The sequence below is a fragment of the Desmodus rotundus genome, chromosome 13 (genome assembly GCF_022682495.2).
Source record: "Desmodus rotundus isolate HL8 chromosome 13, HLdesRot8A.1, whole genome shotgun sequence".
NCBI classification, from domain to species: Eukaryota; Metazoa; Chordata; class Mammalia; order Chiroptera; family Phyllostomidae; genus Desmodus; species Desmodus rotundus.
The window spans coordinates 94,285,077-94,308,065 of record NC_071399.1 but is presented as its reverse complement, the minus strand read 5'-3'; the positions used below and the strand labels follow the sequence as shown (position 1 = coordinate 94,308,065).

General features: G+C 52.7%; 1 protein-coding gene across 1 annotated transcript in view; it reads right to left on the bottom strand.

Moving 5' to 3' along the window:
* Window positions 1-22,989, bottom strand: part of CECR2 (CECR2 histone acetyl-lysine reader) — a 90,185-nt gene that overhangs the window by 20,326 nt on the left and 46,870 nt on the right. Inside the window, 6 exon segments of the mRNA XM_053916436.1 lie at window positions 1,666-1,835; window positions 2,515-2,564; window positions 4,241-4,345; window positions 4,971-5,110; window positions 6,684-6,867; window positions 15,450-15,544. Of these exon segments, the coding sequence (XP_053772411.1) occupies window positions 1,666-1,835; window positions 2,515-2,564; window positions 4,241-4,345; window positions 4,971-5,110; window positions 6,684-6,867; window positions 15,450-15,544 (744 nt within the window).

The following is a 22,989-nucleotide window of genomic DNA, read 5'->3' as shown; positions in this document are numbered from 1 at the left end:
AAGCCTGGCTCACGGTACAGCGCTCCCCACAGAACCACCCAAAGCACTGATCCTGGGGGCCGGCATTTTCCCCAGGAGTAAAAACTGTAGGACTCCCTGAAGTGGTGAGGCCGGGTGCCCTGGGGATCAATGCCGGCCCAGATCCTGCCTGTGAGGCTCACAGGCCTGATTGCTTCCTGCGATTTAAGCACAGGCACAAAGCCCAGGCCACAGTCCAGGTCATCTCTAGGCCACCTGGTGCCACCACAGACATCAGAATCCCTACCACCCAGTTACTTGTAGCTAAAACTAAAGAGCAACATCGACAAACAAAACCACCACTGCCGAGAAGAAACGTTTTATCTTGCAGGAGTAAGGAAGCGCTCGGCCTGCAGTGTGGACAGGCACAGCCTGACTCAGCCCGGGGTGGTGACCAGAAAGCAGGGGAGCGGGCCTTCTTCCAAGGAGGCACCTGCCAGGGTCACAAAGATGGGAGAGAGCCCGGCACAGGGTCAGAGGGTCAGGGCTGGGCGTCAGTTAGGAACTGACAGCTGCTAGGGAGAAGGAGGCCAGAGATCAGGAAGTAGGGCCATCCCAGAGCTGCCAGTTCAAAGCTAATGCAACGCTGGGCCATTTAGCTCTAAACAAGAGCACACCTATGAGCTCAGGGGAAAAGAGAGATAAAGGGTAAATCTAAATATTAAGAAGAAAACGTAAGTTTACATAAGTTTTTCCCTTTTCAGGACTCAAGGTAGAATATACTTAATGACAAGATGTCTGTCGTGTTCTATCACATCGTCACTTTGATGGAAGAGCCACACACACTGAGCCAGGCAGTGGGACACTGTCAGACCGTCACAGGCTGGCTGGGGACAGGGTCTGGAGTGACCTCCCGCCTCCTAGGGTGCACACTTCCACAACCCCTAGCTGCGTGAGTGTTCCAGGCAGCGGATGCTGACAGGACACCGGCGGCTGGAAAGCAGACACAGCAGAGGACAGGCGGCCCTCCTCGGACCCACAGGCGTGGCTGGCAGGCTGGGCATGAAACCCACACCCTGCAACTGAGCACCTGCCGCGGGGAAGGCCCAGTGCCAGGTGCCGGGGTTGGGATGGCGACCCAGATGTGGTTCCTGAGACAGAAGCTGCCACAACTCACAGCAGAGATGAGTCAACACATGAGGGAGCGGTGGGACAGCTCGTGGAGGGGTGACTTTGAGGTGGGCTTTCTGAGAGACTAGTGTCCGCACGGGGAGGGGTGCAGAGGGGAAAGACTTGGGACAAGTAAGGAGTCAGTGAGTGTCCACAAAACCCCGGGGGGGACAGTTTCTGGCACTGGTGCCCTGAAGGAGGCATCGGGGGCGGAGCTCGGTGGGGGCGGGGGGGGCGGCTGGCGCTGCTGCAGCCACAAGGACACGTCCCGTCAGGACTTGCTGCCCGGCGGGAAAGGGACACACACAGTAAGAGGCTGATGGGGAGAAAGCACAGACAGAGGTGTACGGAGGGCAGGACACCTACCGGGGGGCTCAGGGGACGTCTGCTGGGGACCACTATGGGAGGGGGAAGCCAGCAGCAGACTGAGGACGTCTTGGACTAGGAGAATAAAACCCGCAGCCCACAGGGAAGGCCCGTGTGCGGCCTGAGGAGGAAGGAGGAACCGCTCCAGCGCAGGGGCAGGGCCGGCCGTACCTTCTGGGCGATCATGCTGCAGATCTCGGGCAGGAAGTCCTCACTGAGGAGCTTGTAGAGCTGTCGCTCCCGGAGGGAGGTCCTCTCCCGAAAGCTCTCTGTGACCTGTCTCCACTCCTCCTCTGTTTGGCACAGGAGCCACCAGGTGCCTTGGCCGGGCCCTTGGGACCCTGGGGAAGAAATGAAGGTTCACCCAACAAATCCCATGAGGGCCTCATCCCTGCTTACTCTCCGGGCCATATCTCCTCTGGTCAGGACAGAGGTGGGCAGTCAGGACGAGAGACCGGCCACTCTTTAGTGTGCAGGGTGCTACATATACTTTTGACATTTCTGTTCCTGTCACTGTTCACAGCTAAGAGGGAACCCCAACCTAAGGCCACACTTATGACCTTTGTGACCTTCCTCTGGCACGTTTGAGACAGACACAAACATGCCAGAGATGCAGGCGTGTATCTCCTCTCCTAAGCAACAGTCTGGGTTTGCTCTTTGGCAGAGCCTCCCCTGTCTCACAGACACTGAGACTCTGCAAACTGTCCCTCCCGCTCATGCAACCTGGGCTGCAGACATGAGCGGGAGTGGCACAACCGTCCAGTCTGCTGGGCAGGGAAGCATGTTGTGAGAAAATGACAGCTCTTTCAGAAGTCACTTGTCACCCAGGCGTCTGGGTGCCTGTGCCATGTCCCCTGTCAGACGGGGATGGGATGGCACTGGACCCAGCGCAAGGAAGAGAGAGCTGAAGGGCAATAAGGCTGGTCAGACGGCGCAGGGCCCTGGACGGGTGAGGCCCCGTCCTCACACACCCCCACCAGCTCCGGGATCCCCCCACCCCCACCCCACACAGGCCATTACCATTTCTCCCCTGAAGCTCAGGTGCCGAGGAGTTTTCTTCCTGCTTTTCGCTGAAACACAGGAAAAAGAGGTGAACACGTGAAGACATTGTTCAGAACTGGCATTTCCCCTGGAAGGCAGACCCCACTGACACAGGGAGCCTGTCAGTGTGTGCGCGTCAGGTGGGTGGGACCAAAAGAGCTGACTCCGCTGAAGAAATGGCACCCCACCGAGCCTGGACAAAGATTAACTTTTAAAACATGAAAATAAAAAATCAGGAGTTTCATGTTGAGAGTTAAATGCCAAGAAGAAAAAAAGGGTGAGGACTCCCTCGTCCTCCTGAACTCAGGCCTACACTGGACAGAAAGCATGCAAGGGCAGGCAAAAGAAGGGTCGCAGATGTTAACAGTAATACAGGGATCCACTCTGTCCCGACTCCTCCCCACTGCGGACCACCGCCACCCGCCCCGCAGTTTAACCGAGCCCCACGCAAGGGAAGGGGGAGGGCACGGGCTGAGGACAGGACCTGCAGCTCCCCACGGGCCTGGGGGAGGTGGTGCAAGTCCCTAGGAAACAGAGCTGACAGAGCGGTAGCCTCACTGGAGGCCAGGCATGGGGCGGTGAGACACAGAAACCCCTGCTCAGCACGACGGGGTCGGGGAGCACGGCCGCCGTGCCCGCCTCCTCCTGGACACCCCGCCCCACAGGACTGTCTGGGGTGCAGAGGCTTCATCCTGCTGTTGACCAACACGACAGCTCGGAGCCACACGTGGCCACTGAGCACTTGAAATGTGGCTGGTGTGATGGAGGAACTGAACTTTAAGTTTTATGTAATTTAAAGATGTTTAAATATCACATTGACTACAGAGCTCTGAAGAATAAAATCACCAGTAGAGGGTAGCACAAGTCCATGTACGCCTGTTACCACAAGTCTACGTTCCAGCGTGAAGGCGCTTTAACGTCACTCACAGGGAAGTGTCACTCACAGGGAAGTGGCGAGAGTGCAGCGCAGCTCTTTGAGCACAGACGGAGCTGCAGACTGATCGCCACCAAGACCCAGAAGAAACAGGCGCATTATGTGTGTTGGGGGGAGGAGGGGACTGCTGGACAGTTCCCACAGCCACCCCACAGGGGATGACGCCACGGCTGGTCAGGCTGCCGGGAAGGTGAGCACGACACCGCTTCTGAGGTGTAAAATACAATCAAACTCTGATAAATGTAACAGAGTCTCTTTCTCTTTGCTAAAATTAAACACAAAATAATTTAGAACATGTTTAACGTCTTGCCTTTTCTTTATTTTAGGAAACTGTATTCTAAACAAAGCAAAGCATGTTTGCTAAAATCTCCCTAATAGGCAAGAATTAATTCCTAAACTCATATATGATATATAGTTCTACTAAAATGCTGACTATTAACCACAGAACTTGCTACACGCTCCTGTGCAAACATGTGTGGCGTAAATCCTAAAGAAGCCGACACACCCTGCGTGAGTGAGCACACGCCCTGCTCTCAGCCGGTCCCAGTCCCCGTCAGAACCACCCTCATCCAATCAGACCACAGGCAGAGAGACAGAAGCTGCAGCCAGGACCCCTAGGTCCCCCGGGCACACCGGCCACTTCGTGATCCCCACAGTCTAGGTTCTGGGTCCTTCCCCGAACAAGGAGAAGTCGAGGATGAAAGAACTACGGGAGTAAGGTCCCTTTCAGCAAGAGGGTCTGTGACCGCTGGACTAACAAGACTGTCTTACCTCACTGTAACCTCCTCTTGCAGTTTCTTCCGTTTAGGGGGCCTTCCTCTCCTCTTTCCTGTTTTCCCAGGAACACCAGAGACATTTTTCTGTCCTTCACTCTCCCTGAGAAACAGCACATCAGACAGAAACGTCCAGTCACAGTGCACATGCCCCGTGAGCACAGCTCTTCTGCTGGGGGATCCTGAAGGAAAGACCGCGGCGCCCCAGACCGCCAGCGCTTCCTGACCCTGGGACCTGAGCGAGACCTGGTACCTTCTGAGCAGCAGGAAGAGACTGCGGAAGGCAGGAGGGCAGCCTCGCTGCAGGGAGCTGTGGAAGGGCGAGTCCCCATCGGGGGCTCAGCTGCTCCAAGCCTTCCCTAAGGGCCTCCTGGTCCCCTCCCGATGGGGCCTGTCACCTATCCTAGCAGGAAGATGGAGTCTCAAGAACAGAGCACATGGAGGAAACCACGGCAGCAAAGTGCCTGGGCTGCTGAGACAAGCCGCAGCCCAGAGCAACCTCTGACCGGGGTGGGCGCTACCGCAGAGCCTGAGGCACCCCGATCCCCCCACTGCCACCCGAGGCTCCAAGCCGACTCCTGCTACCGCTGCATAAAGCCGCCCAGGGCCACCCCTTGACAGGCAGACAGCCAGTTCCTCACCAAGGGAACCACGGCGCCACTGAGGCATTCACTCTGAATAGCATTCCTGCACAGCGGCTCCCACAGCCCCAACCCTGAACAAAGTACCTGCTGGAGGAGAGCTCCCCGCCGGGTTTCCCTGGCACTGGGTCCTCCTTGTACATCCGTGTGCCATAGAAGTACCAATACAGCGCCCCGGAGTTGTCTTCCCCTAGCGGCTCCACACGGAGGCTGTCTGCATCCAGGCCCTGGGTCCAAGGGCAGGGAGGGAGGTTGGGGAATGGGGGACAAGACAGGAGAAAGGACAGTGAGGACTCGCACTCAGACGCAGCCACTCCTGAGAAGGCCCAGGGCAGCAAGTAGTTTTCTGAGACAGAGAACGGCTCCCAGCCCACCCCCGCTGTCGTCGCACTGAGAGGAGAGGCCCCAAAATGAGCTGGTGAACGAGTTACAGGCGTGGTGGACTTGTTCCGAGTGTGTGTCCACACCAGGATGGGCAACAACAACAGAGCGGAGCCTGCATTTCGAAGCACCGTCCCCTGCGACCCACCCCGGCTGCTCCACCAGGAGCCACAGTGACAACTTCTGCATCCCGCTAAGACCGCAGCCCACCCACCTCTGCGTCCCGCCACTGCACACACCTGTCTGCAGGAAGGACTGCGCTGAACTGCACGGTGACAGCTACACAGTGTCCATGGGCAGGGCTGAGCTGGGAAGTCATCAGCACAGCCCACCACTGCTGCCCGAGAGGGTCAGTAGCTGACCTCCCTGTGGGCGAAAAGCCTCTGCCTGCTCCGTCCCTCTGAGACAAGCGTCTGAATGGACCCAGCAACAGAATGCGGGGGGGGGGGGGGGGGGGGGGGGGGCCGCCCCTGCCTTCTCCAGCACACTGGTGGCGATGTGTGTGTGTGGTAGGGATGAGCTTCACTAGCACAGATGGGTTAAAGTCTTTTGAGTTTTCAACAAATATTTCAATTATTTCAATAAAATTTTAGGCCTTAGGAAACAAACTCAGTGGTTAATTTGGCTGATGACATGAAGACCGTTCTTCTGTGTCTGCAACTCAACGCATGTGAAGGGGACGGAAGCAAACTCGAAATTCACCCGACACACAGTTGTACACATGGGTGCCTTAGAATCCTCCGGCCACAGAGGCCACGTTTTAGAGACACCATTACTGCCAATTTAAGAGTCCCAGGACTAGCCCTGGCTCGTGTGGCTCAGACGACTGAGCGCCAGTCTGTGAACCAAAGGGTGGTCAGTTTGATTCCCAGTCAGGGCACATGCCTGGGTTGCAGGCCAGGCCCCCAGTAGAGGGCGCACGAGAGGCAACCACCCGTTTGTTGATGTTTCTCTCCCTCTTTCTCCTTCCCTTCCCCGCTGCCTAAAATGAAATTAATAGTATCTTCAAAAATAAATAAAATCTTTTAGAAAAAAAAAAAGAAGAGTCCCAGGACTAGTTTACACACACCAAGCTCTGGTGTCTCAGTATGTTCAGAGTTTACATACTGGAGTGCTGTTTATTTTTTTGTTTTTTTGGTTCTAAGGTGGAGGTTTTTAACAGGTGTGACGCAAAAATTTTAAAAACATGCGATACCCAACACTTAGGGGCACTGGCCTCTTTTCCCTTTGACTGGAAAATTAAAAAATGACTACAGCCAATGGTAGGCATCCTGTGAGTGAATCAAATTACACTTATTTTTTTGTCAGAACATCAAAAAATATGTTTTTTGGTATGCCACAGAATGTTAGCAGCGAGTGTTGCGCGCCAGGAGATTGAAGAGGCTAAACTGCTGTGTGGGGACAGGGTGGTGCCAGCACCTTGAGCAGGTCAAAGACGTCGTCCGCGTCCAATCGGTAATCACAGAGACGGTGCAGGATCTGCACCCGCGTGCGCAGAGGCAGGTCTTGGAAACTGGCTTCTCTCAGCGGGTTGGGCTTCCCTTCCTCCAGCTCCCAGCGGTAGTTTATGATGTCCTCGAGGTAGCTGTGGAAGGTCTGGGGCCTGGCACGACGGCCCCAGAACGGAAACACGTTACTATAAAACACACAGGGGGGTTGGGGGAGGGGGGCACTTTGGCGGGCCAGGGGCTGGCTGAGGGGCGGGGCTCACACAAGAAGCAGAGGAGGACAGGCCGGCACAGGAGTGTCTGCCAGCCCCTTGTGGAGCCTGGCGTCATCGCACCCCCTGCTGGGACCTCACGCGGTCAAGTGCTAAACAGGGTGAGCACATTAGGAGTTTCTCACAGCACAGGTTGTTTAACTTTAAGCCACGAACAGCCCATGCTGGTGAAACAGGTCCACGTCTCGCTAATTGACGGTACAGACTGCGAAGCTGCGGCCCACAGTCCACCTGTGTGCACACAAAGGGAGAGACTGCTCGGTCTGGACGCAGTCGGGCTGCCTAGCCCAGTTACCTTCCATTTCAGGTTAAAATGCAAAGGTGGAGAGAACTTCTCTGGACACAAGCATCCACTCCGATGTGCAACTATCATTTTCTATTCCGTTATACATAAGTATTAATCCATGTGACAAAATACTGTAATCCAAATTTTGAAAATAGTTTTTCCATGGGAAACATTTAAGACAGTTTGATGGCAACTTACATTTTTCTGGGTCAAAACTGGTAGTTCTACAAGTGCACTTTGGTGGACACCGAAAACGCGCCTTGTATATGACCTAATAAATGTATGATTGTTAGATGGCTACTCTACACCTCAGACAACGAATCTGATACAATGACGAATGCCTGATTTAAAAACTTCTAACCCGTGTGTCTCACAAGAGTTACATGTGAACACAGTTTAGAAAGAGGCAAGCTGCCGTGCTGACTTGTGACCTAAGGTGGTTATATTGGTGGAAAAGTCAGAGGAAATGGTCATGGGAAAAAATCAAAGGGCCCTAGGCAAACAAAACAGACATTTTTCTTTGGCAGAGAGACAGACAACCATTTCTACGACTGAGGGAAACATGGGTGAGATCCCTGCAAATGCAGCACAAGGCCTTAGGGGCAGACAGGCTCCCTCTCGGCCTGAGAGGCTGGCACAGCGATGCAGGAAGGAGGAGCTGGACCGGGAGCCATTCAAACTGCTGGGGAAAGCAGAGAGCGTGGCAGTGGTCAATTCAAACATAAAATGCCATGCTTTTAAACAACTGCTTGTTGGCAAGGAAGAAAGGAAGGTGACGATGTCTCTTTGGTAATAACCCCCTGTACCTACCACACGCTCCACAGCGTTTTGACACACACCATACAATAAGGTGCATTTGCCTGCAGTTTATAAAATACAGTGTGGGAGCAGCGGCAGGAGATGGGCTGGGCCGCACCCCAGAGGGCGTGCTCCCTCCACCCACTCCAGCGAGGGGCAGGGCACGCGGACCAACAAACACACGTGCACCCGACACACATCTCCAGCGTCCCCACCTCCCCTCCTACAACCTGGCCTGGCCTGTCCAGCCCACCGCACCCCGAGAGACCTGGCAGCTTACAGTTGAAGACCACTCGTTTTCTTTGACGATGTCTCAGCCAAACAAAGTCAAGCCAGGAACAAAAGGGGCAGTGCTCCCTCACACTGAACGCTGAGACTGAACACTCCCCTCTAAGACCAGGAACAGTGTGCTATGAGTCTCAGCCAGTATAGTTAGGATGAGGCCAGGAGGGACAAGGGGCATGGAATGGAAGAAGCAAGACTGTCTTTAGTGACAGACTACGTAAACACTCCTCAGGAATCAGCAACAAACCAGGAAGAAGACTATGGAGACACAGTCAGTACACAGAAGTCAACTGTGCTGCATGTAAACCAGCAGCAAATCCTGGACAATATACGTGTTAACTGCTTCCATCCACAGTAGCATCAAAAATACAGAACTCCCGGAAATAAATGGAAAGATGCCCAATACCTGTACAATGAATCCTATAAAATATTGCTGAAATGAAAGCGGGTAAAGAAATAGATACGTATCATGTTCAAGAACTGGAAAATTCAATTATTTGTTCAAAGTGTCCATCCTCTCTAGCAGGCTTTTTGTTTTCTGGAGAAATTTTGGAGGAAAAAAGCTATGCAGGAGCTGCCCCAACACTGAGGCCCCAGAGACCCGATTCGCTGTGTGAATGCCCTTCCAAGGAGGGGGTGGCGCCCAAGCTGGCAGCCAAGAGCAGGCTGGCCTTCCCGTCACGGGGCCACGCAGGCTCCTGATGACAAAGCAACGTGAAGAAACAGTTGGTCTGGAGACATTTCTACTGGCACTCGCCACCGAGGCCACGCGGCACAGCAAATTCCCACACAAAATAAATAGAGCCACACCAAGCCTATCATTTACTGTCGAGTCGAACAGTATTACACTGAAAACTGTAGCCGTGGGTGCGGCTGACAATCACAGCAGAGCAGGAGGGAGCTTCGTGAAAACGGAGTCAGACGACCTGGGTCCTCACAGGTAAAACACTCTACTAGATGACACCCACAGTCCCTTCCTTCTGAGACACAGACTGTCGTGCAGACTAATCTGAGATTTGAGAAACCTTTTAAAGCAGAGGTCCACATACTCAATTCAGGCAGTCCATGAACTTGGTTGAGAAAATACTAATTGTCATTTTAACTAAACTCTAAAATGTCATATTCGATTCAATTAGGAATGTAGGCAACAAAATACAGTAATTTTAGTATTAGGCGTATTTTTCATCTAAAGATATCAGATATGCCCTGATGATGGGACTCAGTGGGTTCGGCATTACCCTGCAAAGTGAAAGGTTGCAGGTTCCATTCCGGGTCAGGGCACATGCCTAGGCTGCAGGTTTGGTCCCCAGGTGGGGGCGTGCTAAAAGCAACCAACTGATGTTTCTCTCACACATTGATGTTCTCTCCCTCTCCCCGCCTCATCTCTCTAAAAATAAATAAATAAAATCTAAAAAACTATTCGATACTTTCATATCCCATTAAATGTATTATAGATACCTTCCTATAACATTTACAATCATGAATACTTGACTATAAAATAATCTTGCGAAATCAGGCTTGCTGCTAGAGCACATTACTTAATTAGTCGATGAAAAAGCCCATTACTGTATCAAAATGCAGAGCCCAGCTTCATGTTACTGTAGCTGGGCTCTGCTGCCACACGAGGTTGTGCCATCTCCCCGTACTCTCCTACAACGCACAGACTCTGCCACAGGGCCCACGTGAGCCGCACACACGCCTGCGCTGCCGGTCTCGGAGGAGAACTGCTTTCCCTTGCCGGCCTTCCTGCTCTGTTTCATTTCCCGTGTGGGGCTGGGCTCAGAGCTGAAGGTCTGGCCAGCCGGGAGCCCGACCTGTCCTCTGTCAGTGACCAGCTGTGACCCGTGCGGCCTCGGGTGAGTCATTCAACCCCTGAGCCTGGGACACTCCCCTAACAGGTGGGCGAGCACACTGTGCCGGGCCTGCTGCCAGGCAGAGAGGCCCTGGGAGGTGCCCAGCGCGGCCAGAGAATAGCAGGGGCCCGGCTGGCGTGTGCACTTTCCCTCGGTGGACACAGGCTGCCACCGCCCCATCAGGGCGCCGAGAGCAGTGTGGAGAACTCAGTGAAAAGGCGACATGGGCTGTGTGCTGGCATAATGGTCACAATGGTTAGTGGGAACAGCGTGGCAGCCTGTGTGATCTTCTAGAAGCAGGGACTGGTCACCTAGGGCCCCAGGACTAAATCCAACTGAATGTGTGTCTCTTTTTACAACTACAAATATGAAGTCACTCTTGTTGAAACGACTGGGGGGAAATACTACTTCATGACACATGAAAATGATATAAAACTCCAACTGTAACGTCCATCAAGTGCTGATGAGACACAGCCAGGGTTGCGGAAGCCCCCCCCACCAGACCCCACGACGCCCCCCCCCCTGTCTGCCCTGCGTGCCCCCAGAACCCAGAGAGCAGAAGTTGGGAAGCTGCTACAGTGTCCTTTCTACTGCGCACGTGCACAGACAAGCAGCATTTCTACGCACACCGACGTGATCAACTGCTCAAGACTTTGCTGCGGCTTCCCCAAACTCTTGAGTCTTCCCCTCACAGCAACTCAGTGGGCACCGTTGCCGGGCCCATTTCACAGACGGGGCAGGGGGAACACAGAGACCTTCGTTGACTTCTTACTCCCTACAAAAGGCAACGCTTAGAACCAGAGGCAGTGGGGCACTCATCTGTCCCCGCCTCTCATTATGGGCTAGGGTGACAGTAAAACCCCAGAGAGTGTGAGCAGGCCCCTGACGGTGCATGCACATAGTCCCCTGGTGGAAAAAGATAACCACCACTGTGGACAACTCCTTTCAACGCGAAAAGCAGAGTCCACTGCACAGTGGCTTCCCGTCTGGGTGCTCATCACACAGGTCTATTCGGCATGAGCACCCACTGAGCTGCGTGGTTAAGTAAGGTGCCTTTTCCTGTGGGCATATTACACAGCAGCAACTAGTTCCTGAACGGCCGGGGCCCAGGCCTCGCCGAGACCAATTAATTCAAAACTACGGTGCTCCAGCCCTGAAACGCATTTGTCCATTCACAATATTTCAGTCCATGTATACATAACATTTTTACACAAATAAAAACCCTACATTGCTAATGAAAAATACTTTTTTTAAAAAAGGGTAAAAAAACCCACACTGGTTTCTGCCGTGCCCTGCCACGTCACAGGTACGTTCTGCAGAGTGAGGTTTGAGAATGGCTGTGACTAACCACAGGCCCCTGTGCCCCCCACAAAGGGTCTCGAATGGAGCATGGGGCTCCCTCACACTTACCTCCAGAAGCAGGAAAGTCACACCGTTGCTGGCAAAGCAAAGGCGAAGAACTCCGCTCTCTCCTCCCCATTTATAACGAGCACTTACAAATGTTTAACACTCAAGAAGGATCACTTAAAAAAAATGAACCCCTCTTTTCAAACAACAGCACTCAGGAGTCACTGACACAGTGCTGTGATGAGGAAGCAGCACGAAGACGGCGGAGGGGAGCAGGCAGCCTCTGCACCCTCTCCTAGGACGGGCCCCCACGCCACCGGCCACAGCAGGTGTGCCGAGAGGACAGAGAAGGAACAGGTGACAGGAGGAAGCAGGGCGGCTGCATGTAACTGACCTTCCAACATGGTTCTGATGAGACAGACGCTTCCTAAAATTTATCAACTCTCTCTGGCCCTAAGACACGTGGGCGGCACACCTCTCCCTACACCCCTCTTCGAGGAGGGGTGCGGATTGCCACTCCAAACCACACTGGGTGGCTTTTTAAAACTTTGTTTTTTATTCTGCCAAAATGCACTAATTCCATGCAGAGAGTACAGAACATGAAAGGGTCTGACTTGCAGGCCTACAATTCAGGTCCTATGAGCCCTGTCCTTTCAATTCTCCTCATTTTCTTGTCTCAGATAATGTGGGAATCATTCATCTCCTTATCAACTATATGACCTGACAAAAAACTTAAATTTGCAAATGTGTTCCCTTCCCTATAAAATGGCACCTTATTAATCTGTGAGCTGACCTTCCTATCATTTCTTTATCAATTCATAAGAAGACTGAAAAAATGAGATGAACCCAAGTGAAAATATGGGAAAAGGTTATAACTAAGCTAAAATTACTCTGAAAAACATCTGTTATTTTCAAACTAGTTGTTTTTATAGAGAATATTATCAATGTAGATACTTTTCCTGCAACTTAAGAGCGGAGACTAATGGGAAAATGGGAAAAGTAAAAATTATACTAGGAACTAGTTATAGTCATTGACCCAGGGGGCAAACCAATACCTCTTGTTGATAATTCTGCCCACAGGTGATCATCCAAAAACCAACTGGTCCTCGTCTGACAGTCACCACGTGACACACACAGTCTGTGGCGTGCTGTCGGCCCCCACGCACATGTGACCGGACGCAAGCACACAAGGCCCCCGGCGCCATTCAGTGCTGTGCTGGAGTCAGAGCCCGCAGCCTCCCAAGGCCTGCGAGGTGGGCTCTGCCTCTCCTGCTGGCTGAGCTGGGGGCCACGTGGAACAGGGACCAACTGTGAGGGCTGACAGCAGCGCCCAGCCAACTGCTGCTAAGAGCCCATGGGCTACAGTACTACAAATGCAAGGGCACAACCCAGCCTACGACCTGCACGAAGCCACACTCCTTCCCAACCAGTGCCACACCCCTGGCCACGGTCAGTGACAGCCCAGGACCCTGAGCAGAAGGCACAGAGGAAACACGGACGACTTCTGACCTACAGAACTTTGAGATAACGTGTCTTTGAACTACCCAATCTGTGGAAGTCTGCTGTGCAGCAACAGAAAACAAAGGCGTGGATGCCTCCCAGCCAGGCCCCGGGACAAGTGCAGTCCCTACGAGGCCCCAAGCTGGACTCACATAGCTAGGTTGTGCTCCGATTTCCGGCCTGCAGAAACTGGGCCCTCACAGACTTCTGCTGTTTCGGCCATGCTAAACTCCAGGGTGTCGGGCCACACAGCAGTGGGTACCTCCTGCAGCGTGAAGCAGGCCCGAGGAAACCAGAGCAACCACTGAACACACTGAGGTCCCTATACGGAGCAGGTGCAAGGCAGACACAGAACATCTTCTACACTGAGAAGTACCTGAGGTATGAATGTAATCCTACTCTTTAATTCTTAAAAAGATTTTATTTTTAGAAAGAGAGGAAGGGAGGGAAAAAGGAAACATCAATGTGGGGTTGCCTCTCGCATGCCCCCCCTCCTGGGGACCTGGCCTGCAACCCAGGCACGTAGGAATCAAACCGGTTACTTCTGCTCAATCCACTGAGCCACACCAGCCAGGGCATCACTCTGCTTGTAAGAGCAACAAAAATTATAATAGCCAGGAATGCATCTGGCCTAAGTAAATAAAGCTAAAAGTTTTTACTGAGTAAATATAAAGAACTTTAAAAAAGAGATAAAAAACCAATCTCAGTATTGTAAAGATGCCCCTTTTATCCAGATTAAGCACAGGTTCATTTGACTGTAACTAAATGAAGGATACTGCTTACAGACATCATCCTTCTCTGGAGGACTGAACAAGCAGGACAAGCGAAGACCAGTGGGAGCAGAGCCAGAGCCACCCGACTGGGAGGTACCAGGAGCACCCGAGGGTCCCAGCAGACCTGGCAGGCGGCGCTGTGCAGCCCGCCTGCAGGAGGTGTGAGGAACGCTGGGGACGGAGGCGGCTGGTCTCCTGAGTCAGTGGCGGTCAGATCTTTAGAGGTTTTCTAAACGCCACAGGCTGAGATTTTAAACATGAGATCTCCTTTTGAACATCGCCACAAACTACAACCCTGCGTCTGAACCACATGGGACCTGCTCCTCTGCACCTACCGTCTGAGCTCTGCTCTCAGACGGTGAGCCCTTGACCGTCACCTCACTGCCTGCGGGTCTTTGGCAGGTTCACTGCTCACTCACTCATATACGTGTTGATCAGGCTTTACTGGTACGGACGCTGAGAAAGCTCGCATGCGCCAGCCCGGGCCTCTTGATCACCGTCTCACACAGGGTATGCACGGCATGGACCCCAGAGTACTTACACTGTGGCTGCAGGAACCACAGTTGCGCCATTCCTGTATGCTCACACCTGCCGGCACTGTCAGCTCTGTGCAGACCAAGACCCTGGTCGAGCCAACACCTGCCGCCAGCACAGTCGGCCGTGCTCCGGGCAGGGCAGGGCACCCTGGCAACTGCCCTGGAAAACCTGCCATAGGTGCCCCCTCCAGCAGAGTGACCTCACTTCCAGGACTGGGAACGAAGGAGCCACCCTCGAGGCACGTATTCTGTGTCCAAGGCCAGGGATGCTAACTGTTTTCAGCAGTTAAACGCTGGACAGAAACACCCATCTACCAAACGGGATTTTTGGATAACCACATTTAAAGAAAAACTAGTTATAAGAAAACAATTCATTGTAATGAAAACAGTCAAGCTACAGAAACGTGAAGTTATAGACACGATGTGACTACACTGTGCTTAAACTGCACAGGCCCCCCACATTCCATCCACAGAAGACTGGGGAGCCATGGAAAACGGCGTCACCACGTCTGAGCGGCGACAGGGCCAGTGACTCCCCTCTCAGTCCTCCTCTCTGTTTGGTGAGACGCCCATGAGTCCTGGGGACAGAGTGCAATCAGCACGCCAGACAGGACCGCCAGACTGGGGGACCCACGTGTTTCAGCCTTTTGATTCTGTGTGGAAACACACGGTGAGGAACACAGCTATCAGGCCAGGGTCAAAGCAAGGGCCGCAGGGGGAATACCCTCCACCTGTCCGCAGAGGCATGGTTTCATCAGGCAGGTGAGGAGCGCGGGAGCCCGAGGCCAGTAGTGGTGGCTGCACCGTGGCACAAGAGAGCAACAGAAGCACAGTGGAACCCCGTTTGAATCTGTTCGGCTGCATTGCTGTAAATAAAAATTGGAAAGGGAGGCACATCCCAGGCAGAAGAAACCCTACACTTGCATGTCAGTTGGGGGACTTGTGAGGAGATGCAAAGCTGTGGCTGGCACCGCAGAGAGAGCCAAGCCCAGGGCTCAGGGACTGTCGGCGACCAGCTGTCCACCCGCGCTCCTGCTCAGGGTGGGCTCTACTTGGTCGCTGGGCCAGGCTGGGGTTGGAGACTCACGTGATGTCCCTGCGCTGGTAGCAGCCCTGCAGCAGGCAGGCAATGAGGTCGCTGATGAACTCGGCGTCATCGTGGTGCAGTGCCGCCTCCAGCTCCTGGGGGGAGAGAGCAGGTGAGAGGCCAGATGGACCCAGCACTCCTGGTGCCACCTGTCCCGGCCCCGCCCCGACCCACATCCCCACAGGGCCCCCCACACTACAGAAATGCACACACGCCCCTTCCCAACAATCAGCCTTCAACTGACATAAATGTGCTTTACTGCAAACATGGAGTGACTTGGAAACTTTTCTCTGTGTACTCAACAGGTTCAACAGGTGACCCAACTGGGACAGTTTTAAGGAGCCCCTGTTTTGAACAAGCAGTGGCAGTGAGCCATTTAGCGGCTTGAATTTTAAGGACACCACAGGCCCCCCTCGGAGGGCCACACCTGTCCCGAGCCAGCTGCTCCAGGGAAGCCAGCAGATGCCCAGTGATAGGGTCCAGAAGGGACAGTGAGGACTTTCAGGGGGCCCTGTTTCTCTGCTCGACCCCTGGGATAAACTGGCATTTTCTGAGGGGAGGGGTGGCAGAGCTCGGGGTGTGAGCAGCTCATCCCCGATCAGGCCTGGACCTGCAGCCACCAGCCACCAGCCACGTGGCGCACCCCAGAGCACACACCGAGCTGCTCCTGTGCACCACGGCCCTGGGGCTGGTTCTCACCTCGTTTCTCAAATTCCTACACCGGCAAACTTCACAGGACCGAAGACCGTCGCACACACTAGCTAGTGCAAACAGAGCACAAAACTGCCTCGAGGTGGTGCCACGAAAGAAAGGAAGCCCGTGCAGCCAGCACGCCCAGGTGACTGGGCCAGGAGGCAGGGCTCAACCTGACAACATACTGCTTTTAAGCACAAACTTGGCAATTATTAACACGCCCACAGCTGTGTTCTTATTCTTGTATTAACTTACTGTTTTCTACATTCTAGTTAGTGACCGTCCAGGAAAATAAACGCTACCAAGCAAAGATAACAAGGATTCTTTCATGGAGCAAACATGCAGTGGGCACCCGCCCTGCGTGTAAAATAATACAGTACCTCCCACGCACTGGGAGCTTAGTTCAGTTAGAAGAGAAGAATGTACAAAGACAGACAAACAGGCAGACAGAAATTAGCACAGGTGCTGTGGGAGTTGGGGAGAAAAAGATGATTCTGGCTTTTTCATGGAGACAGTGGGGGCACACCTAAGGTGAAGAGCCGTGACCTGACCACAGGGCACTGCGAGGACACTCGGGTCTGTGGCAGGGAGAGGGAGACACCTGGATCCAGGTCCAGCTGAACTCAGGGAGAGGCCAGGGCAAGATCCGAATGGCCCCTACTTGAAGCCTTATCAGCAGGCAAGCATGACTCTGGAGTGTGCCACAGGGTGACAGAGGCTGAGCCCCACCGGGCAGGTGAGACAGTCACTGAACACAACGCTGCAGGTGAGCTCTCGCATCTCCACTCCCTTGACATAAAGGTGGAGAGAAGCCACGTCTGGAAAGGTCACATGGCCGTCTGTCCCCACTGCACACAGTAAGCCCCAGGCACCCCCAGTCCCCGCCCCACGCAGGTTCTGGTCTGGGACACCACCACCAGGCCACACTGTATCCTATCCATGAAAACCGTCCTCTACAAGCCACCTGCCCCACCGTAGCCGTCCTTCCCCATCACGGTGAACCAGGAGCACAGTGCGACCCTCAACTAAAGGCACGGCCGTCTGCACTAACGGACACTTCCCAGTGTTTTCACAGAACACAAGTACCAAGGCAAACGGTGACCAGGGCCACATCTGCAGAGAGGAGAACCTGACCAGCTGTGACGAGGAGGGGACAGCGAGAAGTCTGCGGCAGATCAGTGGGGAGGAGCACAGGATTCCTAGTAGCCACGCGACAATCATACTATATAGCAAATTGCAAAATGGACATTAACTTTTTACATTCCTGAACAAAAAACGTCAATCTTGTAGGAACAAGTTCAAACCTACCACTAATTCTGTTTCTTTCCCACCTCCTGCCTCCCACCTGGACACCCTGCTCTGGCTGCGGCACAGACGCCCGCGGGACGTTCGCCCTCCAGCAAAGTGAGCATAAGTCCTGGCCACTCTGTCTCTGCCCATGACGCTGTCCTCCGAGGAGGCAGAGAGAGATGTGGTGGCAACAGTGTCAGGGAATGAATGCCCTTCCTGGTTTCCTCCCTGGGGCCCCGCCTAAACAGTGGCTGGCCAAATAAACTCACCAACCACACACATGTGCATGTGCCGCTCCTACTCTGCACCAGATGACACAAGACACCAAGATGAGTAAGGGCAAGACCGTTAAGACCCTGCTCCTGTCTTTCCTCCCCGCCGCCTGTCACCGTGTCCCGCATGTTTATGGACCGGTGGGAGGGGGGATAGGGAGAGCAAAGACAGGGGAAGGGCTGAGATGTAAGCCACATTTTCACGTAGGCACTTTTTTTTAAATTTTGCATTGTTATTCAATTACAGTTGTGTGCCTTCTCTCCCCATCCCTCCACCCCACCCCACGTGGGCACTTTCGTGTGCACCAGTATCTCCCCAGCAACGGGCCCAGTGCCTGGTGCAGAGCAGGCGTTCCCGCGGCTTCCAGACTCGACAGGAAAGGACTGCGCAACAACACAGTGAGGGCCACGCTGGACACGAGAAGCAGCTCGGGGAAAGCTGCAGACACTGAGGACGGTGGGGGGGAGGAAGAGCATGTTGAGTCCAAGCAGGGCAGGCCCACCCCTGGAGAACCTTCTCTGAAAGCCTCATGGAAGAGGGTGGATCTGCTCGCACGGGCGGCAGTGGAGTCTAGGGCCAAAGTGACCATCAGCTGTCCGTTCTGACAGCAAATGCAGAGGGTGGGAGGGGTCTGGAGGGCAGGACCCTGGGGGCAGCCGCAGGCCCCACAGCCTTCAACAAGTGCCCCAAAACTCACAGGCACACACAGTCAGGGTACCCCTCCAGAAGGCAGAAAAGCTGCAGTAACACAGCAGCAACTGCAGAAAGAGAAGGGAGAGGACTTGAGAACACGCAGAAGATGAATTAACACTGTTAATGGGCAGAAGACACAAATGCAATTGCATCAGAAGCAACACGAGGCCATGGACTGAAGGCCTGTATGACTACACTCGCAACACTAGATGATTACCGTCCAATCATGCAGTTGAAGCCCAGCCGTCCCTGTCGCTGGGGTCTGCGTTGCTGCCCCGACCTGCGACCTGCAACTGCTGGACACACCAAGGAAATGAACGCTACCCCGACTCCCAGGAGCCCCCCACCACCTCAGCCCAGGGTCAGCATCAATGGTGAAAAAAGCAGATCCCTTGCTCCATACAGAAGAATGTCACTGCTACCAATAAATCTACTTAAAAACCAGGAAAAATATGAGGACGTGTTGTGAAGTTTCTGGTCTGAGCCATCGCCAAACAGCACCTACTGTCGACATCTTTTCATGGTTGCCACTGGCGCGTGAGGCCAGGGCTTCAATGACAAAACAAAAACCAAGACCTGCGAAGGTTAAGCTTGGCACAGCCAAAGATAAAACACCCTTAAATTAAAGGGTTACCATACTTTACTTACATGTAAATTATTAATTTTCTAGTTTAAAAATACTAACATTTTGTTAACCTGTGGCAGTTGACACAAATCAAAATTAGTAAATCAGATATAGATTCTTTCAAAGTCTAAGAACAAGTTATCTTAAATGCTTAAAAACACTTAAGTTGAATTATTAATCTGTAACACATCTATATTAAATCTAAGGTAACTTCACTCCATATCTGGATTTTTAACATCTCCCATGGGTGCCGGCAGGCAGAAGACTGTGGGAGAGAAGCACTGATATGTGAAACATCCACAGACCAATGACAAAACGTGTTATGAGCTAAGAATTACAACTAATAAAATCTGTGCATCTGAGGTTTAAAAAGAAGGAAAAAAAGGTCACAGTTCTACATATTCTGCCTACCTCAGGACCAAGGCTTAACTGGCGAATCAACCCCGGTTTTCTTAACATTATCGGCAGAAACTGGGGACTGACATCCCTACCTTAATTAGAAAAAAATGGTATAAATGACCTGTCCAGCTGTGGTGGCCAGGCTAATGGGGCTAGGCGATGGCTCTCCCCAGTGAGTTGGCCTTGCCTGGCTGGCAGGCCCGTGAAAAGTGCCCACAGCCAGGACACTGGTGCACAGACGGCTGCTGGGCCGGGCCGGCACGGCATGGAGAACAGGCATGCGTGAGCTGTCTCTCCAGTGACACAAGCACCGAGGGGAACTCTGTGTCCTCTGCAGACACTGTACTGTAGTCCTGTGCCTACCGTTTTACTGATGGAACAGAGAAACACCTCATCAGCAAGAAAATGGGTCTCAAAATAGAAAGTTGCTTTTAAAAATGGATTTGTACAATACTATGCTTCATAAATTAGAAGCTACCTAGCTAACCCACCGAAAACATAAGCAGGCCCAGGGCAAGTCGTGAGCTGATGAAGTCATCAGTGAACTTCAAGCACAGAATCAGTTAAGCCTGAGCTGGAGATGAGGCGGTGAGCCCGGGCGGGCAGAGCCCCACAACGGCCGCCCTCAGTCTATGCTGAGCCGTGCTGAGCGGGGGAACCAGCGGCACTAACACAGGCCCCAGCTCACAGCCCTGTGCTGGGGTGCTGGGTAAGCGCATTACAGAAAGGCAGCACAGATGAGAAACAGGAAAGCAATTCCAATCCTGCTGAACAAAAGAACTCCCTGGTCGGTTAAACATTCTCTACTTCGATGGGGACGGAGCCAGATCTGCAAGAAGCAGATGTCCTGGGGGATCCGCTTCACAACAGCGTGAACAGATTTAACACGTACTGAACCGTGTGCTTGAACGTGGCTAAGGCGGTACATTTTGTGTCGTGTTTTTTGCCACGATTTAGAAAAAAACTCACAGAGACGTATCTACTTCCCAACGGTGGCTGCATGGATTATATGAGGCAACAGTTCATAAGAGGGGTTCCTCCAGCACACAGTAGGTGCTCTGTAACAACATCACAACTATTCATCTTCCTCTCACAGGGGTAGTGTGTGGGGAGAAAAACAACTGCTTTAAAGATAAAGTGGTTTTTTGAGGGAATTCTGAACAGAAATTCCCATTCTTTGAATGCATGGCCTGCAGTGTTCACAAGCCAATAAAAACTCCAAAGAAACACTAGGAAATGCAGGTTATTCAAAGCCTCCGTGCTGGCACCCCCATGTGTCACCAGGTCCCAGACTAGGGCAGTGGGCCGTGCCCTCCCTAACACTCCACCCCCACCCTCCCTCCTTTCTGCATTTCCTTTTCACTGTGAGCAGTGAGCTGTGAGCACGAAACCTGAACTTTGCCAGGAAAACCAGCCAATGGGCACCAAGAAGGGGACCGGTCCCCCTGCTGCTGGGCACTGAGAGCGGCTGAGAGAGTCGCAGGGTTTGTCCTCTGGCAGCTGCGTCACAGCTCATTAGGGACAAGTCCCTGTGACATCGCCCGAGTCCTCCCCCCTCCAGAGCAAGCAGAGGCTGCTGGGAAAGAACACAGGACTCAGCAAGGGGACAAACCAGGACAGGCCAGGGAGGGGGAGAGGGCCTTTGGTTCATGCCTCGAGAAAACATCGACAGGCCTTCATTTACAAAATTCCCACCTGCCTAATAAATAATTTCCACACTTAAAATATTACAAATTTCTTTTTTTTACAAAGATTTACTTATTTTGGGGGGGGGGGCGGAGGGATGGGGAGAAGAGGCATACAGCTGTAATTGAATAACAGTAAAATTTTTTTTAAAAGATTTACTTATTTTAGAGAGGGAAGGGAGGAAGGGAGAGAAACATCCATGTGTGGTTGCCTCTCGTGCGCCCCTCACTGGGGACCTGGCCCACAACCCAGGCACGTGCCCTGACTGGGAATTGAATTGGTGACCCTCTGGTTCACAGGTCAGCACTCAATCCACTGAGCTACACCATTCAGGACAGAATATTACTAATTTCTTCAATGTGCCACCTCTGTAAACACCTTTTCTTAAATAATATAAAAGGTACTTCTTACTGCTTGATACACTTTTAATTCCTGCATTTTTTTGCTAAAAATAATGCTAAAGAGAGAAACCTTCTTTTCTTCAATTTCCACATTAGGATAAAGACCACTGATTTCTACTACTGCCATCCAAGCACAGTAATTCCTTTGAGTTTACTTAAGGAGGGAAATAAAGGCATAAAGAACACCAAGCCCTGGCTGGTGTAGCTCAGTGGATTGAGTGCCAGCTTGCAAACAGAAGGGTCACCAGTTCGATTCCCAGTCAGGGAACATGCCTGGGTTGTGGACCAGGTCCCCAGTAGGACCCACACAAGAAGCAACCATATATGGATGTTTCTCTCCCTTCCTCCCTCCCTTCCCTTCTAAAAGTAAATAAAATCTTTAAGAAAAAAAAAGAGAGAGAATGTCAAATATGTTGTACTTGATTTTAGAAGATCACAAATCATCTTAATTTACACAAGAACCAACTTAGTCAGAGACAGGGCTCCTGTCTAGGGCCAGAACTACTCACATGCAGGGTGCAGAGTTGCCCAGCTGCTGCCAGGAGAGCCGCCTGTCACCGGGCCAGGAGTCAGAAGAAACCAGCCTGCAGCCTCCAGGGGCACCCTGAGCCAGGCAGCTGATACTTTCCAACCCAGTATAAATTAATCTAATCCCAGAGGCCTGCCCTTGCCAATTTAGAATGTAAAGTCGGAATCAGCTCAAGTGGGCACAATGGTGAGACTTCCCCAAAGGCTGCAGGTCCATACTGCGGCTCCACGGCAGCTTCCCTCCTGCTCCACCTGGAACCAGAGACAGCTCTGCCACCGTGTCCAGCTGGGGACCAGTAGAGGGGAACCCAAGCAGCTCCTCCGGTCAGAGAGGACCGCCCCCATCCGTTCCCTGGAAACCCCTAACCACACCAGAGAAAGTATGAATCTATGAGAATGTGAGCTGCTGAAAGAAAGTCAGTGAAGTAGCTCCTTAGTAACAAAAGGCAGAGAAGGTCCAAGGAAACGCCCAAGCTGCAGAGAGGTTCCCAAGCACTGCACTTTCCCCGAGGCTGGTGCCTGGGCATTCCCTCTCAGGTTGTGTCCACAGCACCGCAGTGCGGAGCCACGCATTGAAAACAATTCAGCTTCCTAGTCTCGCTTTTACTTTGATTTCTTGTTGTCACTGTAGCTGCTTAGGAAAATGGTCCCCCCTCCTTTACTGAATTTACTGGAGTGGCACTGATTAAGAAAATTATACAGGTTTCAGGTGCAGCTTAGGAAGACATTCGTAGCTCCTATTTTTTGCATGAACTTAAAAAAATGAAACAGGAGACTTCCTCAGACAGCCCGTCTGGAGATTCTTCAGACCCTCATCACCCGCAGGCTCAGCTGTGCATCTGTCCTCTCTGCTGCTGGACACAGCCCTGGTTTTGCTGGAAGTTATTTTAGGTACTGGAGCCCCTGTGGAACAGGCAGCGCTTCTGAACAGAGAAGAAAGGCTTGTCCAGCT